The 19,314-nt window shown below is 36.9% G+C and overlaps 1 protein-coding gene across 1 annotated transcript in view; it reads left to right on the top strand.

The window, feature by feature from the left end:
• The first annotated feature begins 325 nt into the window (after window positions 1–325).
• LOC140241712 (probable E3 ubiquitin-protein ligase HECTD2) overlaps window positions 326–19,314 on the top strand; it is a 43,784-nt gene continuing 24,795 nt past the window's right edge. The window contains exons 1-3 of the mRNA XM_072321461.1: window positions 326–556; window positions 11,848–12,065; window positions 14,242–14,344. Coding sequence (XP_072177562.1) covers window positions 326–556; window positions 11,848–12,065; window positions 14,242–14,344 — 552 coding nt within the window. The remainder of the gene's footprint in view (window positions 557–11,847; window positions 12,066–14,241; window positions 14,345–19,314) is intronic.

The following is a 19,314-nucleotide window of genomic DNA, read 5'->3' on the forward strand; positions in this document are numbered from 1 at the left end:
GGAAGGGGGGAGTGTATTGTACGTCGTCTGGCATTGTGATGTATAAATTGGGACCAATATTGATCGCTCGACGGAATGGTACTCAGGATGCAGAACATTCAGAAGTACGCCTTTCGCAACATCTAAGCGCGGGGTAAAGGGAAAGTGGCTGCTATATTTCCTGCATTGCGTATCTGTGGATTTATGACTGTGTTTTCCATCCCCGGCGATTAATATATAATTCAACACACTCTTCGACGCTTCGAAATGGAAATGGCTGTGTGAATGTGGCGGGGGATGCGGTGACGGAGTGATGGTGGATGAGTGAGCCTTTCCCGAGGCTGATATGGCCGTGTCTATGGCCGGACAGATATGCGCTTCGTGTCAGACGACTTTCTCTCAAGGACTCCAGAGCCAGCGGGCCGCGTGTCCTACCTGCGGAAGAAAACTAATCGGAAGGGTAGCCGGGCCCAAGAGCGGGGGCTCGTCCTCATCCTCCCACATGAATGCGGGGTCCAGCAGGGGGAGCAGTGGTGGCAGTTTGCCACCCCTTAGCAACCCTTCCTCTCCGAATGAGGTAAATTACTCTCCCATGGCATGGCTGCAACATCATAATTGATCAGTCTGTCTGTAGGTGATTGCTTTTCCCAGGCATCTTTTTTTTTTTTTCTTTTCTTTTCTGTTTGGCAGACAGGCTGATGCATCTAGGGTCTAGAGATTCAGCTTGTGAAATGTGATAGGATTTTTTTTTTCTTCTCATCTGTTGATGAAGCTATATTTAGAAATCTCTTAATCTTGAGGTGACATGTAAGTTATTGAAATAGAAGCAATAGCGAGAGTTTGTGTATGAAAGATTAATTCTTGTCTGCTCGGAACCTCTCATCTATCCATTTTGATATGATTGGTACGATTCCTGAGGGGATGAATGTTTTTAATCTTCAGTCATCAGTTCATCTCATATCTCTCTGTAAGCATGAAACATTTTAATGTTCACAAATTTAATATTTGTAAGCAATATTGTTTTCAACAAAAGATTAATTGCAACATTGATGGATTTTACAATTAGACATGCCTCATATTTGTTCGTTCACTAGAGCCAATATGAAATGAATAGAATATTACAGTAGGGAATCCATGAAACTGCATGCTTTTACAGTTAATTTGTTTTTGGGCATCTAGCAGGGGCAAAATAATTGCTGGTAAATGTCAATGGGATTAATAACTGCCTTCAATTATGATCATCTAAATTAATTTGCAAATCATTGATGTTAACATTTTGAAATGCAAAATAAATAACTGAAATCTTAACACAATACACACACACATGCACACACACACACACATACAGACAAACCTGTGTAAAGAGGCGAGGGAGATGGAAAAAGTGGCCATTAAAGATGGTGGCCGCTGTATAGACAGGGTCCTTAACATGGCTATTCTCTTGGGAAAATTGTTTCTATTGGCAATATATATGGCCACTATAGACAGGTGGTCACTAAGGTAGGTTTAACTCATAGATATATTATGTAGATTGATAGATATATCACATATACAGACATACATCAAGGCTTGACAATTACATTTTTTTTTGGGGGGGGGGTGGAGGGGGCAGTCAGGCCAAAAAAAAAAGTCATCAAATTTCTTTTATTTTTTATGAAATTTGGTAGCTTGAAAAGATGAAGAAAATAAATATGAAGTCATTTGATAAAACATCAAAATGATGTGATTATGCCATGATAGTCATTTGAAAATCATGTGGCAGGTATGATAAAGGGCTTCAATGTACCACATACTGTGACTGAATTCACTATTAAATCTAACATATTCAGATTTGAATAGAGGCATACCTGTAAACATGACTTTCCATGACACCACATAGGCCTATTCATGAAATGATTCACAACAAAGGGGTATCACATAACTATGGATCCAATCATTGGACAGGTGAAATTTGGTCATGAGAATGAAAAATTTGGCCGAATGTGGCTTTGACATAGACGGAGTTTGGCCATAAAGTAGTGTAGTGATCTTGCCACTCTGGTATGGGCATCTGGTTGAAATGTACTTACTGTCTTGATTCTCTTCTTACCGTACCAAGCGCGAAAATTAGTCCCGCGAAAATATCTACTTTTACAGTATATCTGAAGAAGTGATAGCATAATATCTATTTTTGGTGGCTCTGAGCCACTGCTGATGTCATTCCATAAGACAGATACAATACACTCACCTGCCCCATCCGCACTCACATCCAGTACACAGATAGTTTTTTATATACCCCTTTTATACTGGGTACGACTTTTACCTCGCTTATGAAGCGAGCTAACTTTAGCTGAGGCCAAGTCATTTTATACTGCCATTCTCGACCACCCAAGGTTACGTGCGAGACCAGACCTATCGCTCCCCCATTAGCCTGCTGTCCTTCCAACGAGTGCGAAAATTCAGCGACAGTTTTCATGCTTACTTGCGAGTACGAATTCAGTTCTGTTGTTATACGGTACGTTACTCGTGAAATTCAACCAGTTATAGGCATATATATAGTGTATACGTACTGAGCTGGTCTATTTTTTTTCTTACGATTTAATCATGTCATTTGCTAGTTCAAAGAGTTAATTGCATTGAGAGTTTCACCGAACTGCGAACACACCAATGCACTGCGTAATACACAGCACGCCGGTGGCAACAGTACAGCAGTAAACGTGCAACCCGGAAGCACCGTACACGCTTTCCGGTCACGGGTCAGTGGATTTAGCCGTGGCTAAACTCGCAAACCTTTTATACTGAAGTTAGCTCACTTCTGAAGCTGACCTGATCCACCCCCCTAGAGGGGACTAACTTTAGCTCGGACTAACTATTTTTCAACCTTTTATACTGAGAGTTAGCTCGCTTCAGGTCCGCACGTGAAGCAAGCTAATACCCAGTAGAAAAGGGGTATTACAGTTTCAAGGAAGCATATGGAGCTCCTGCGCCATTGGACAAACAAAATGTATTATTCAGAATTATATTGCTCAGTAGTCTTTTTTTGGAACTTCTAAGCCAATGTACAAACAAAATGTATTATTCAGAATTATACTGTTCAGTAGTCTTTTTTTTTTTTGGGCATCTTGAATGGAATACAGGTGATAATAATCATGTCAATAATACCATATGTTTTGTATTGATCAAAGCTATCAGATTAGACATTTCCAGCAATTATGTGAGAATCAGTTCTGAGAGAATGGGTGTACACATCTGTGGAAATTGATCAATATCAAATTGATATCTACAGTGGTATATTTTAAAATAATCTTACATACAGCTCTATACATAGTAATGTAAACGCCATATATTTAGCGAACCTAGATTTTTGCAAATTGGGACTTCCCGACGACATCGCAGATATGGTTGAATTCGCGATCGTGAGGTACTGTACTGAACGGAGCAATGAATGTGTGTGTGTCTCATTCATATCGGGATCATTATATTCGCTTGTCTTTAATCTCGCAAATAGCACCCGACTCGTGAAATTCGCGAAAAGAAAAACGTGAAATATTTGGCGTATACAGTATATAAAATGTATAATACAAATAAATATGTGCGTGTAAAATATGTGTGTGTGTGTGTATACATCTCGACTCGCGTATGAAAATCCAAGAATATCGTATCTTGATGAATACAGTTGGGTTCTTTTTATGTGACAGATAGACCTGCACATTGCATTATTAATGTAAACCTCTGAACACACGTGCACAGAACATCACGTGTTACAGTGCACCATGAATTTCCTCCTGAAGTTGAATAATTTAGTAACAGTATATGCATTTTACAACATACTTATCACCAAAGCTGATAGTCAAGTCATAGAGAATGGAAGTTTTACGACTGATTAATTACATTTTTATGCAACTTCACAATTTTTTCTCCCAAGCCATTTCAATCCATGCCCTGCAAGGGTTAGGAACCCCAATATACACTGCAGAAAATAGGTTCCTATCTGAGACTGTTTTTTGCTGTAAAAAGAACATGTAATCACCACTGGAAAAGAGCTATAACCAGATCTAACAAGTAAGTGGAAATACTGGACTGCATGACTGCTAGAACTTACACTAATGGGGGAAAAAAGCTTCCCAAAACTCTATGGGTAATTATGGTTCACTTACACTGAGGTTGTTGAAATACTGCTGTCCATATGTTTATCACAAGATTTAGTTTTGCTGGAAAGTTCTCTTTGTACATCATAAAATCATATCGTGTTATGCATGATCTTCTTCAGATATATACCACTAAATACAATGCAATGCAGTACAATACATGACAATACAATACAATACAATACAATACAATACAATACAATACAATACAGTACAATACAATACAGTGAATGTTTGACATGCATGAGGCTCAGGATGCATACAAAATTACAGAAATGAAAAAAAAAATATTATAAATTTAATAGAAATACAGAAAAGTAAAAAAATGTTTTGATCAGTGTTAGATCCATTGTTTGAACACGACACAGGCATATGTACAGATTCACATACACACACATACACTTGTAGGAATACATTCACATATACCTGTGCAGAGCTGAACATTGGATTTATAATTTAAGATATATTTTCAGAGCTTAAGGAATTTGTGGATACAGACTACCTAATGATCAAAGGGAGATTATTCCACAGCTTTAATGCAGTAACCGTGAAGGTCCTGTCATACCAGCTAGATTTTGGGTTACTACACGCAGCTGAGTCGAAGATGGTGATTTGAGGATCAGTCTGCAAGAATCTTCAGCTCATTGAAGGAGGTAGATTTAACCAGAAGAAAAAGGAAGATTTCTGACAGAGTGTATATACAGTTAAGCACTTGGTTACGTATCAAGTGACCTGATTGTTTGTAGTTCAGAAATAAACTAGAGATAATGTTATGATGAACTATGAAAGGTGAACAAGGAGAAAGACTCATGAATTGTAGAACAGTCAAAAATTGTTTTCATTTTCTCACTCACTCTTCATTCTGTTTTTGTCTGTATACTATAGTGTTTTTGTTTCCAAGGCTTATACATTGCAAACTTTTCTGCTTGGCTAATTATCTGTCAGGAGACAAGTGAAATGTAGTTTTAAGAGTGTCTTTTTAAAGGGGATATTGGTCTAGAATCAAGTCAAATGGCCATCAGATACATGATAAAATCCTTCTGCTTGCAGTTTACAGCAAAAATGTTTACAACAAATTGCTTTATCATGCATTTTATGTAACTCATTAATACAGATGTTTGGACATTATTTCAGAACATTTCAAGCTGGCCCAACCAAGCTGCATGATATATCTCTTCACAGTTGCACTTTATAAGGTATTGATAGTAGATCCCACCATAAGTAGGTTGAGAAGCACTTTGCCAACTGTGAAAAGATGTATTGAGATATTTGTGCTTAACACAACAAGCTATGAAGTCATTAGCTTGGGTTTTCTATTGGCCCACATATATATATATATATATATATATATATATATATATATATATATATATATATATATATATATATATACATATATTTCATATTGAGAGTGCATTAAGGGATAGTGTTTTGGCAAAAAAAAAAAAATCCAGATCTTTTATAAAGCTTTACAGTGAATGCAATATATACATATAAATTTGTATGAATATGTGTTTCTTTACCCATTCCTGATGCAGGTTATTGACAAAGGTCACATTTTTTGGTAAATCTTGTGATATAAGGGAATGCTCAAAGGCAATATCAAACTTTTTTCTTCATATGACTGGATTAGGCACACACCTTATTTTGATGGGTAGACATCTAGGTTCACATTTAGTCAAAAATTCTCCCTTTCTCTAACACTTACTTTTGAATTTCATGTTTTGATCTATATCTATTCTTTCTCGCAAGACTTAGTATGTTTATAGCGTGATTTTTCTCTTTCTTTGCACATAATAATGCCAACCAAAATATGTTGCACTAAACAAGAGGACCATATTCAACCACAAATTACAGCAAGGTATCATAGTGGTATATCTTTTAAAAGTTGTCAAATTGGTGATGCTCGCTGTTTTTCATTCATATGGTTGACTTTGTAATCATCATATTCAATCCAAAAACAAAGTCATAGTAATCATAAGTTATTATTTTACTTGATATGTTAAAGTGAATACATAATGATTATGTACATACTATGTATACTTTTACAGTACAGGTGAATGGAAGTGTAACATATTTCTGATACTTGAATTTCCTATGAAAACAAACAAAATGCTCTACAAATATTTCCTAGGTTTTTTGGGAGCTGTGTGTGACAGGGAGAGGTAATTAATGAAGTTTTACACAATTCCTAAGATAAACCTAAATTTTCATGTAACATGCAATGGTAGTTTATGTCAGTTGTGCGTGGTGTCCACAATAATTAAGAACCATAACATTTTGTATAGTTTTATATAGTTTGTATAGTTTCCATGCCTCCACCACAGCACCACTACAAAGTGTTACAAGTGGCATTAAGCTTTTGGGTTGTCCATCTATCAGTCTGTAATCAATTTTGTGGGCAACATAAAGTACAACATTGTTTGAGGTATCCAAACGAAACTTGATGTACATGTCCTTATGAGTGGACAAATTTGTGCCTATCATCTTCTGGGTGCACTCGTTAAAGGCCAAATGCTAAATTTCCACTATTTCCTCAATCTCTTCAATGCCAGAATGTATTTCCATGAAGCTTAGTGTATTACCAGATTAAGATTCTGTAATGAAAGTTTTAGGTCATAAGGTCAAAGGTCAAATGTCAAGTTAAAAGCTGAAATTTAACCTTTTTCCTCCATTGTTTGGAAATGGCTCAAGATATCTTCATAAAACTTAGTACTTATACATGTATTGCCTGATATTGATTCTCTTTGGAAGTTTTGAGTCAGAGATCAAGGATCAAAAAGCCAGGTTAAAGGGTAAAATTATACTATTTGATGTTGAGATTATAATTTTCTCCATACCCTGAAGAAATGATTGAATGTACACACTTAACAGTGTAATTAAACTTGGTTTTAAAGTACAATTATGTACATGCATTACCACACAGTGCCTATGTAGGGAAAGTTTTAGGCCATGGGGTCAAAGGCCAAGTGAAAATGCTAAAATTTTACCTGATTTCCATTCAAGTGGCTTAAAATATTGTCATAAAAATTGGTGTATTATTGTAAACCAGATGATAAACATGATAAACCAATCATGTGAAATTGCTGTCTTTACATTGCAGTAGAACTCTAGACCAAGTGGGAGAATAATGCAATATGATGGAGACATACCAGTCGCCATTGCAATATTTCTAATTTAATGTTAGTTTTAGCTAAATGTATTCATTTCTTTCTTGAAATATTGCTTTTGCTTATTTTTTATTTAGGGTAATTTTAGATGTTTCTAATACCCAACATTATTTATGGGTAATGCTTGGTACACATGCTGAGTTTCTTCTGAGTTTCTTCTGAGTTATCAAAACAGCCCGATGTACTCTATATGCCAAATATTTTGCAATGTTTTTATTTTCGCAAATTTTGCAAATCTATAGTGCTATTCACAAATTTAAAAACAAACAAAAATATTAACTCTGATTCCATCATGAATGAGTTGTGCATACATGTATTTCTCTGTGCAATAATGTACTCGATCCACAATAGCCAATTTTACCACGTGCAAAAATTGTCGGGAAGTCCCTATTCATGAAAATTTAGACTCACTATTTCTGGCGTATCCATACAGTACTCAGGTCATGCTCATATTCTGCAGTTAGGAAACCAGAAAGACACGAACTCCAAAGGGTATTTGATATGCATGTAATTTTACAAATAAAGTATATAGAGATATTGTATCCCTGCAGTATTTTCAGGGCATACTTCAGGTACGTTATCAGTAAATAATGAGTATCACCGTCACCATTTTAGTTTTCAGCTATACTGTGACATACAAGTGACATACCATCCGAATTTGAGTTATTGATGTTTTCATAATTCACATAATAAGCTCTTTTTCCAGGCCAAATTTCATGCAGAAACACTCATCCTACATTGTACTAAGAGATATGTTAGATAAGACATCATGATAGTCCATTGACATCAGTGTAAATGACAGACACATTTTGCTCTTTTACGAGAAATGTCACTTTTGTCACTTGCTTCCTTTTGCCAAAGTAGGGCAGTATAGAACATGCTATTAGCCAGACATGCAGAGGAGGGTAGAATGATGCATGAGATGTCATCAAAATGTTGATGTGCTCAGGGATGTTAATTTAAACAAGCATGTCAAGCTCCAGGCAGACAATCTAACATCCATATTGCTATAGTCAGTGACCTGAGTATGCAGTAAGGAACAGTGATGTTTTTGACATATTGCCTGTGGAAACAAGATAATATTGAATAGATTGAATACACGTTCGACCCAGTTCCCATAATCATTGTGCTAAATAAGAATTGTTCATGAGAAATGTTTCATCTGTCTACTGATTAACTTTTTTTGATAAACATATGAAGTGCTTCAATTATTACGTTAGGTCAGATATTACTGCGTTCATGGTCTTTCAGTTGCAGTCTGATTTCTGTGCTTATGGCAATTATTGGAAGGATAATATGAGCGACAGCAAGTGAGAAAACAGTTGCATTTATATTCATCATCATGTGATAATAACAATTAAATTACCACGGTTGTACGCTGTCCTTGCCACGGCTGCAGCTCTGGAAGAAAATCGTTTATTGTGGGCATTTCCTATGTTCTGGCCAAATAATCAAGTAATGAACATTCCAAGGTGACTTATGATATTTTTGCAGCTCTTTAACACAGAACGTTCAGAGAGTTTTGCACCTCCAACATTGCATCAAAGGTTTACTTATAAAATCACTTACATGTGTGGGCAAAATATTATTGGAAGGTGTTAAATCAAGAGGCGATTTCACTCTACCTTCCTGTCTATTTTATATCATATGTCCATCTCAATATGGAACAACGTATTTAATAGACCTTGTACGCACTTGCAGAGATATCTATGTAAAGAATTTACATTTGTTGGGGGAAAAGAGCATAACGCATTTCCTATATTCTGTAGACATGTTCAGAGGACACAAAACATTTATTATCCCATCCCGGTACACCCTCTGCTCCTCACAAGGTATCAAACTGAATCACCCAACTTCCAAGATGCTGGCCGCACTTGGTGATAAAGCATTTTTCTATCTGCTGCTCCCAAACTGTGGAATCAACAACCCAAAACTCTCCGCAACCAGCAATCTCTCATCACCTTAAAAAAACATCTAAGAACTCACTTGTTCCATTAATATCAATAATCCACTAGTTCAGTGCATTTGAACATGCATGTATGTTTATGGAAAATGCGCTGTATAAATGTATTATTATTGTTGTTATTATCATTATCATAATTATTATTATTATAATTTTGTCACAGTGAAGAATAGTTTTATTGGCAGGGAAAGAAAATATTATCTACCCTTTGCATCTCAGATATCTGATTTTGACATTAATTGCAAAGATTTGTGTGTGTGTGTGTGTGTGTGTGTATGTGTGTGTGTCTGCAGAGAATGAAAATGCCATATGGCTGATATCTCTGATTTGTCAGTTAATCTGTACCGACTCATCATTTATCCCTTTCTATGCTGCTACCTAACTCCACAGTCCCTGGATAGGTACATGTAGCTTACCATATTTTTGCTGCGCCCAGGAACTTAAATGTGTGTTTCTCGATCTATTCCTTAATAATACCTTGAGAACAAAGGGATCAATTGATTTTTTTGTTGGCCTGCATCTGCCCAGTAAGGGGGTGCATGGACCAATACAGCGAAGGCACTTTCGATCAATACCTTTTTGTCTTCTGATCTTTCCTTGCCCGAACCTTCATGCCCCTCTGCCATTCAGCCTTCCAAAGATGCAAATGAATACCAAAATATCACCACTTGTGGGTCACAAAGAGAGACAAACCAGGAGGTGCATGGTGCCCTTCTCTCCCCATTACCTCCCCCCTTGGTGGCTCAGCCCCACATCAGTTTTTGCCTTATCACTTGAGGTTTTTCTAGAAATTTAAGCAGTATATCGTCTGTCGACAAGCAATTATTGAAGAGTTTTATCCCAAAATGAACCTACTCCAGTTTTGTCAAGTTGAGATATTTGTGATTAACGCTGCTAAGAAACCAAAGAAAATAATAAGAAAATACGGGATATTTTGAATTATAACTTCTTGAATATTCCTTGTTATGTTACAAGTGAGGTATTACAGGAAAGGTTTAATTCTGCTCTTTCTGATGATGGACTCACTTTGAATTGTTTAATAATGGCACTTAGCTCATTTTGCAATAAAACCCTTCAATTGGAGACATCCATTAAGTGCTTCATTTCTTATTGATGAAGTCATCACTACATGTTGATGTAATGGGAGTGAAATGGATGTGTGATATGTAATGAAAGGGAGAAAGTAACGGGCAAGCATGTGTGCATATAGTCTCTGTGGGTAAATCATTCATGAGAGAGGCATGCTCTCGGTGTTAGAAAGCTTGCTTCAATTTGTGAAATGTTTGTCATCAGGGCATTTTATTTGAAGGGACTTTGCAATGCAACTGCATGCTGACTTGTATTGATTCAAAAATACTGCAATCATCAATTATATGTATATATGACCAAAAGAATATCTTACTGTTTGCCATATTTTATGATAATTTTTTCCTCTACAATCTTCAGATTACTTAAATATGCCCACAAAAAACCTCCAAACCAAGATTTTGCCAGTAAAATCTTCTTTCAATCATTAACAAAAAACATTGGTGTGCACCTTCCCCTGGACCAAGCATAACTTTCACTTGTCCTGCAATGTCTTTTGTTTAATCTTATATTATTGGCAACATGGAAACATGCAAGTTACGTTTAGTCTGGGAGAGGATGTATTCCAATCTCATTTGTTAATGATATAATTGTACTTTAGCAATGATTGGCAGGTGGTGTCACTTTATAGAATCTTGGTTTAGAAGGTTCGTTGTTGTTTTTTTCTTGGCCTTATCCAAGGAATCTGAAAAAAATAAAAGAAAAAATATTATAAAATATATAGCACATACTTAGATATCTATCTAAAGTAGATGTATATGTGTACACATCTATATATGTAAAATATAATCATTTCATGAATATGTGGTGTCATGGAAAATCATGTTCAGGCCTCAGTTCAATATTGAATATGTTAGAATGATTGAACTTCATTACAGCATGTGATATTTGTATCATGTTGAACATTCCTGCCTATTTTTACATTGGTTTTTATCAATTATTCAACTTTCAAATGTTTTATTTTGTCTTAATCCCCAGCAGTCGACACACTTAGTCATGCCTGCCAATTTTCACACAATTATCATGGATTATTTTGTTGACTTATGAGATTATTTCATATTTTATGCTTTCCTTTATCATTTTGGACCAACAAAATGCAATTTGATCGCTTTGATGACTGAAACATAAAAGCTTCACTTTCTCTTGATGAAAACCTCAAATAGGGTGCTCCTTCAACAAAGATATGAATCATAATCATATGTATATATATATATATATATATATATATATATTATACATATATTTTTGATCAAATAAAAATCAAATCTACAGTGAAATCATGTACACATGACCACACCTATTACAGCAATGAAATTAGATGGTTCCCTCATATTCAGTTACTAATTAATGTTAAAGACTTTTAATAAGCATTCACCTGAGATAGTTGGCATATAGCACAATATTTATTGATTCAAAATTGAGCTTGATACTGAAATGGCATTTTCTGTGATATTAAATAATTTCATGTCTAGTCTGTCTTTTCTTTTCTTTTTTTCTGCTACATCTCATTGTTTCATAACAGGATAAGTCACGATCCAAGTTTTCGGGCATCTCAAGTTTCTTCAGTAACTTTGGCAGTAAAAACAAGAACAGTGATAGCAGGAAAACTGATGGTGGTCCCGAACTCCCTCCAATCAACCCGGGCCAGGCCATGGTTACACAAAATGGACATCGGAAGGTGAGAACACCAGATGCTCAAGGCACTCCTGGATTCAAACCAAAGACGTTGAAAGAATTCCAGTAAGTTCTACTCTTCCTTTGTTTCTTTATCGACCTTCTGTTTACTTGCTCATCAAACATTGTTTTGTTATATTTATATTTTTACATCCTTAATATATGATATCAATCTGGAATAATGCATTTTACAGTGGTCTCATATATAACAGAGTTTATTAAAGCATATTACAGCAGCTTTCGATGGGCTGTCCTGACCCATCAATAAATTCCCCCTGGGGCAATGTTTGTCACCATCTAAAACTTAACAGCTATCAAAAAATTAGCAAGATTGATGAGTTTATACTATTTCTTGACCGTGATTGAGTTGAAATATTCTAATTGATTTTAAACATTTCAATTTTTTGTTGCTGCTGCAAAGGAAATATCATTATCATGTTGATTTCTAATTGATTCTGTGCATAAGTGTTGTTGCATAAATATTTTTTCTCACCCACGTATATATCAAAGGGTCAGTTTGTCACAAATTCCCGACTTATCCAGTTGAATACATATCTAATGTTCATCCTCAGCAATGTTGTTTGTTTGGATGGAAGAGTAAGTTTAATGAATGATATACCGGATTAGATTAACAACAAAGTTATGATTTAACAACCACGTCTAGTCAAACTTGCATTGATAATGTATGATACCAATTTGCAGGAATTGAAGCTGTGGATTTAGCATCCTTGTTGTGGAAAGATGATTGAAGTATGCAAATTTAGTTTTATTCAGGTGCTCATGCAACAAGACTCAATCTCTTTTCTGGACAAGTAAATGTAGAAATGGAAAAAGTCAAACTGCAGAACCAGTAGCAATCGCCAGTTAATGAGTTGAATCTCATAGGCACATATAAAGATTCTGAAGTTACTTTATTTTTTACATTTTTGTTTTTATCTACTTTATCTTTCCAATAGGTGTTAAAATTCTTTGTCCACAACTTGCAATCTCATATTTGTACTGACTCGGAACTGGATCTTTTTACTTAAAATACATTGTCTAGAGATGAAGGTATTCAAAAATAAATCATTAGTCTGAGAGTTGGCTCATTTCAGCATTCATGACATATTCATCATTTCATTTGAACTGAGTAACCAATAAAAAGTTCTGCCATAGTTAATAATTAAGTGGCAATAGCTACATGAATGTGCCCAGTGGGCATTTTGCTTTAGCTCATAGTGCACAGTTGAGCCAATATAAAAGCTAATGATAGAGCTTTTGATGTGCGTCATGCATCAAGAATGAGCTTGATCATATTTCCATGTTCTTTGTGAACATGTAATTTCGATGGATTTTAAGGGAACTAGATGGCCGGAATCATCCCTAGAGCAAGGAAATCTGTAGTTGAGCAAATAATGAATGAGAAAAATGCTAATTTTCATTCTTTTTATATCAATGCAAAGTGCCTGGAGTGCAATATGTATATCAAAAATATGTATTGCATTTATCATGATAACTTTGAAAAACATGGTGGTTTTTTTTTTTTTACTTTGCAACTTGTTCATCTACAGATATGTACCTTGATTTCATTTGTTTGTGATATATTATGGATGTAATCCAGAATCAGAAACATCTTGCAATGTCTTTTTTTTTTGTTTATATTAGTACAATATCTTTTCAATGAAAATATGTATTCTTTATATATGATAATGTAACATGATATTTCGTCATGTGTGTTTCTTTTAATGTAATATACTGAGTGTGTAGCATTTGTCCCATTAAAGGGATGGTACAGTTTCTGTTGATTTGAGGCTTCAGGTTTCCAATGTTTTGTGATGTTAATCTTTTGAGATAATGAGAGACCTCTAATGAAATATGAAAGAGCATCTTCAAAGTTCATTTGATAAAAATTGGTTACGAAATGGCTGAGATATCCCAAACAATGTGATGAGGACCGCATTGTTTTTGTTTTTGGATATGTCAGCCATTTTTTTTTTCATCAAATAAACTTTGAATCCTCTTAGAATTGTATGCTCTTTATCATTTCACAAAGTGGTTTTCTTAGTATCTCGCAGAAAAAGTTTTATGCTGAATCCTCATCTCAACCGATACTCTACCATCCCTTTAAATATAGTATACGCTGAAAATGTCTTAGAGACTGCCCATGAAACCCCCCCACACACACACACATACACACTTGTGGCCCCGATTCTTTGTGATGCTATGTGTGTGTCACTCTGTTCATCCTCAAAACTCATTGCAGGTCTGAGGTGGAGGAAGCAGCGACAGCTAAGGATAGCAAGATATTACTCAAATACTTTGAATCAACTTTCCTCTCCTTCGCTCACATCAGTCTGACATTCAAGGTAAGCAGAGCCTGTCCTCAGTTGAACTTTTCTCAAGGGTGGATCCAGGATTTTGATATAAGGGTGGGGGCACCAGCGGCAACAGAAGGAAGCAATTAAATATTTACATATTGAAATATGACAGGGGTGAACACAAAGGCCATGACAGTTGCAATATGGTTTTGACTAGCCCTTCTTGAAATCGACTGCATTGTACCAATCCACAGAAAATATCCATTAAAAAAAAGCATAAAAGAAGTCCGGCAAAAATAGGGGGCGCGTGCCCGGGGCGCTCTCCTCTGGATCCGCCACTGCTTCTCCAGAATGATAAATGAGTGATGACATGTCGCAGGGTAGCAGATGATCTGGAATGAAAGAATCTGCCTCCCTTCCCCCCCCCCCCCCAAAAAAAAGGGAATATCTATCAGTATATTGTTTTGACATGGCCGGCGGAACCGTGGGGGCCGTGGGGGCTCGGGCACCCACACTTTTTGTGCACCATGCAAAGGAATACATAAGGTGTAATCACTTTGGGCCCCCACACTTTTTTTTAACCCGGAAATACGTAAGTGGCACTAAATAAAGATAGATAGAGATCTTGAAGTGTGAGCGCGGTTAGGTTATGTTTTTCCACTGAGGACTTTTTGTTTTTTTTTTGCTTGTCAGCTGAAGAGACCCGGAAATAGAAGGGGAGAAATGAGCTGAGGACCATTTATTTTTTGTTTTGTTTTGTTTTGTTTTTTGCTTGTCAGCTGATGAGACCAGGAAATAGAAGGGGAGAAATGAGCTGAGGACCTTTTTTTTTTTTGCTTGTTAGCTCATGAAACCCATAAGTGGGCCCCCACACTTTTGAAAATGCTCCGCCGGCCCTGTTTGAAACTCCAATATGCTCAGATTCGTGGTACTTCCAGATTGGATTGGATGGCATTCACTAAATTAGTGATGATTTATTTGCCGGGTAGCAGATAGTCTGCTATGAAAAAATCTAACCTCCCCCCCCCCCCCCCCCCCGAAAGAAATGGAGTATCTGTGTATATTGTATGCTCTAACTGATTGAAACACCAATCAGCTCAGATATTGATTATCTGTAGATTGGATTGCATGATCTCCACCAAACTATATCATATATTGAACAATAATATGTAAAAAAAAAATGTTCTCTCATTCTTGAGATTATGGAGGAAAAACAGTACTGCAGGTAGCAAAGTTGTCTGAAACTATTCAACCAAAAGGTTATGCCCCAGTCACATAAACACAGATCCTCAAGGATCTACATGGTGATCCAGGGAGATCCTGGGAGATCCGGAGAGATCCAGGATAGTTTTGACTATGATGGAGTGTCGACGAGCGTTGATATGACTGTACACACGGCATCAACATGGCAGCTGCACGGATAAGGCCGGAAGAGCGCAGAGTCTACAGGGACAAAAACGGCATCTACACCGATCAACATGGCAGCTACACGGCAGCCACATGGACCATCCCAGATTGCTCTGCCAACACGGCAATCCCCGGATGACGCCGGATGTTTTTGACCATCAAAAGTTGCCGTGTTGGCCTCCCAAATGTCCCTGGATCTACACGGAGATACAGGGAGGTCCAAGGATGTTCAAAGCATCAAAATGGATCTCTCCCCAGATCAACCCGGATCAGATCCGGGGTGATTGATCCGGGATGTCTATGTGACTGGGGCATTAGAAGTCTACCACTCTGTGAACTGAAAATCAAATAGAGCTAAGTCTGGAGTCTGTGGCTTGTATACACTGACGTCTTACCCACTGTAGACATATAGCCTGTTGAAGATGAGTGCCGAGTATACTCGGGCAGGTGTCTATGAGAAATGCGTGTTGTAGCAAAATTAGCCCATCCTCAATGGTTTACAAGGCAGCTGGCACCATAAGAGAGCGTGATACTGTCTGCAAGGTCTTTAACACATTAATTTGTCCTAAGAGGGGTTTGTTGTAACCGCCCGTCTTGCAGCTTGCAACTTGCAGATGACTGATTTAGACACAGGTTTCTGCCGAGACAGCTTCAGTTGTACTTAATTTGTGTAGAAGTGATTGTGCATTGTATGTCGGAAGAAAGCTTGTGAATTAAAATTGTCAAGACTACTTTGATAATGCTTAAAAAAAGAAACAACAACCGGAAAAGCACTCAGAGAGTGCTGACTTCTACTTTGCAGCTCATTTCCACCCATACACAAATGCTGAACATCATACCCTATTTCCTACTGATGAAGAAACCTGTCTTCTGTCTCAGTGTCTACCCCATCAGCACACTGTGCCTTGAGCATGCCACCTCAGTCATGGGCCCTATTTGCTAATGATAATCCCCAAAAAGAAGAAAAAAAAAAACAGGCATCCTGGGTCCAGATAAATATCTGGATCACTACCAACATTTAATCATCTGTTCCTTGTGCCATTATCAACTTTTCCAATAAGTTTCATCCATATCCATTCCCAACTTATTGAGTTATATTGCAAACAAACACACAAACAAACCAATACCAACAGAAACATATCCTCCATCGTAGAGATGATAAAATTACAGCAAAAGATGCAGTAGGCATAGTCATTATAATCATTTGCATGTCAAACTTTGGCACTCTCATGAATATGCATTTGAAAGACTAGAGGGTGTATCGTAATCAAAAGTATCTTTTGATGAAGATACCGAAGTTTGATGTGACTGATATAGTCCCTAGAAACTGCACACAAGTCACTCAAATAAATTGACATTTGGTCTATTAGCTCTGTATCTCTGTGTATCTAGCTTGCCGGACTGCATTTTTTAAGTGACAGTACGGATTGGACTGCGTAAACATTACCCCAAGGTTCTGTTACTGCTCCCTATACTAAAGGAGACTGCTCAGAAATCTCCCCTATAAAAATTGACATGAGGGATGCCATTTACTAGAGTCTCTCCTAAATTGCTTTTAATTTAAATCTCTTGCATCGGGGAATCTAAATTGATGTTTGTTTAGCATTCATGGATGGTAACACTGCAGTCAAACATGTGAATGGACAATCTTTATTCTGTGAGGCATCACTGTGCATTGATTTACTCCATGCCATAGAGTTGAGATAGAAGCCTGTTGTAGAGAGTGCGGAAGCAATTATAATGTCACCCATTATCACATCATCTTCAAAAAAGCTACATACTAGGTAAATTTGAGCAAAGAAATAAGGTGTATCATGTATTTGTATTAAAAAATAAGACACTCAATATTTGTCATAAGGACAACATTTTTTAAGTCATGGATATACTTGTTGAATACATTTCAAACTTCAGATATTTCAGTTTGTATGAGCTGTGTCACTCTAGTGTTTTGTATGACACTTTAGTGCCTTGATTCCTACCAATTCTCTGACATGCTCATCTGCGTTAAAACTTAAATGCTGATTTTCTAGAAAATATGCCTAGCTAGTGGCCGACTTTTTTTTAAAGTTTCTGTGGCAGTTAGTAGAAATAAAGTGTGCAACATATTGTATGATAGAATTGGGAAGGCTTAGAGTTCAGAGAATCAAACAACCCATCCCAAGATCATGGAATCATCATTTGACTTTACCGGCCTTTCATGGTGATGGATAACATGATAGTAATGAATGATCTCAAGACATGAAGATATACTTTCAGTCAGTGGAATTCCGAATAGAACATGTCTTTTCCTTTGTAGCTTATAAAGTTATGTGTTTACATATTCACATATACAAGATAAAGGAGCAGGGAAATTTTCACTGCAAATCAAGGTAGAAGAAAATATCTGGTCTAAGTATTCCATATATTTGTCTTACACAGGATGATACAATTTTGTAGCATACTGTAAAACATGATATATTCATGGCATAAATTTTTCGCAAATTGGAGCCGACAGCCTTTTTTGCGGCATGAAATTTTCGCGAACTGCCACTAGCATTCAATGCATATAGTGTAAACAAGAACTTTTGCGTCCATTTTAATTTCGCGAATCTTGGCGCTAGCGAAATTCACAAAATTGAAATGCTAACATTCCTCGTTTTACAGTATTATGTAGCAGGAAGTAACAGCGTTGGAATTCTTACAGAATAGAAAAGGAAGAGGAAAATGTGAAAAATTTTCATGTTACTTTCATGTGTAGAGGTGGTTTCATATTTGTACATCATTAGTCATGAACGAAGGTATCTCTCCATGCCATGGCAACAAACCAAGCATGGCGATCTAATAACGCGTTTTCCGTAGGGCCACTGCAATTCATACTCAAGTAGTACAGGCTTGTGTGTGTTCTAATTGGGAAACTTTAAGCTTAATTCATCTGCAGTGCGGTGGCGACACGGATGGACTGGTCGCAAACATGTGCACAGAAACGTGCATCATGTATTTGTTACAGTGACTGTTTCAGTATATAAGGATGTTTGTACTCCAGAGTTGTTCTTCAAACTGCCGAGTAACGCAACATGTGACCTTCATAAAATGGTGCAGGGTCCATCACTGATGGCTTGTATCCCAATTTTTCTTTTGATTGATATTGGAGCAGCTAGATTAACTGTTATTCACACAAACAAAGTAGTGGGATATCGATCGCGATCCATATCTTGAGATTTTTGCAAGCATTCACAAGGACAGAAAAAGCGGATCACCATGGATTGTCGATCCAAATTTCGAGATTTTTTTTGTAAGCGTTCACACAACAGAATATCAGAGCTACCAAGTCTCACACATTCTGCTTGAGACCCACGCATTTAGGGTCTGTCTCACAATCTCAAGCATGGCACTCATTTTTCTCACGCATCGGGAGCATAGGTCAAATGATCAACATGATAGTTGCAATTGAAGGTAGACATCCCTTTTGTCTTTCAAAATAAGTAAAGAATAAACACTAAGTATGCACCAGATCGCACCATTAGGAGCTAAAAATTAAAAAAGCTCCGTACCATGCTCCTGATCCCCCCGCTGGTTTGCTTCGCTCCCTCGCTCGCGCACACATCACTCGATCCCTCGCTTGCGCGCATGCA

Source organism: Diadema setosum, chromosome 18 (assembly GCF_964275005.1).
Source record: "Diadema setosum chromosome 18, eeDiaSeto1, whole genome shotgun sequence".
Taxonomy (NCBI): domain Eukaryota; kingdom Metazoa; phylum Echinodermata; class Echinoidea; order Diadematoida; family Diadematidae; genus Diadema; species Diadema setosum.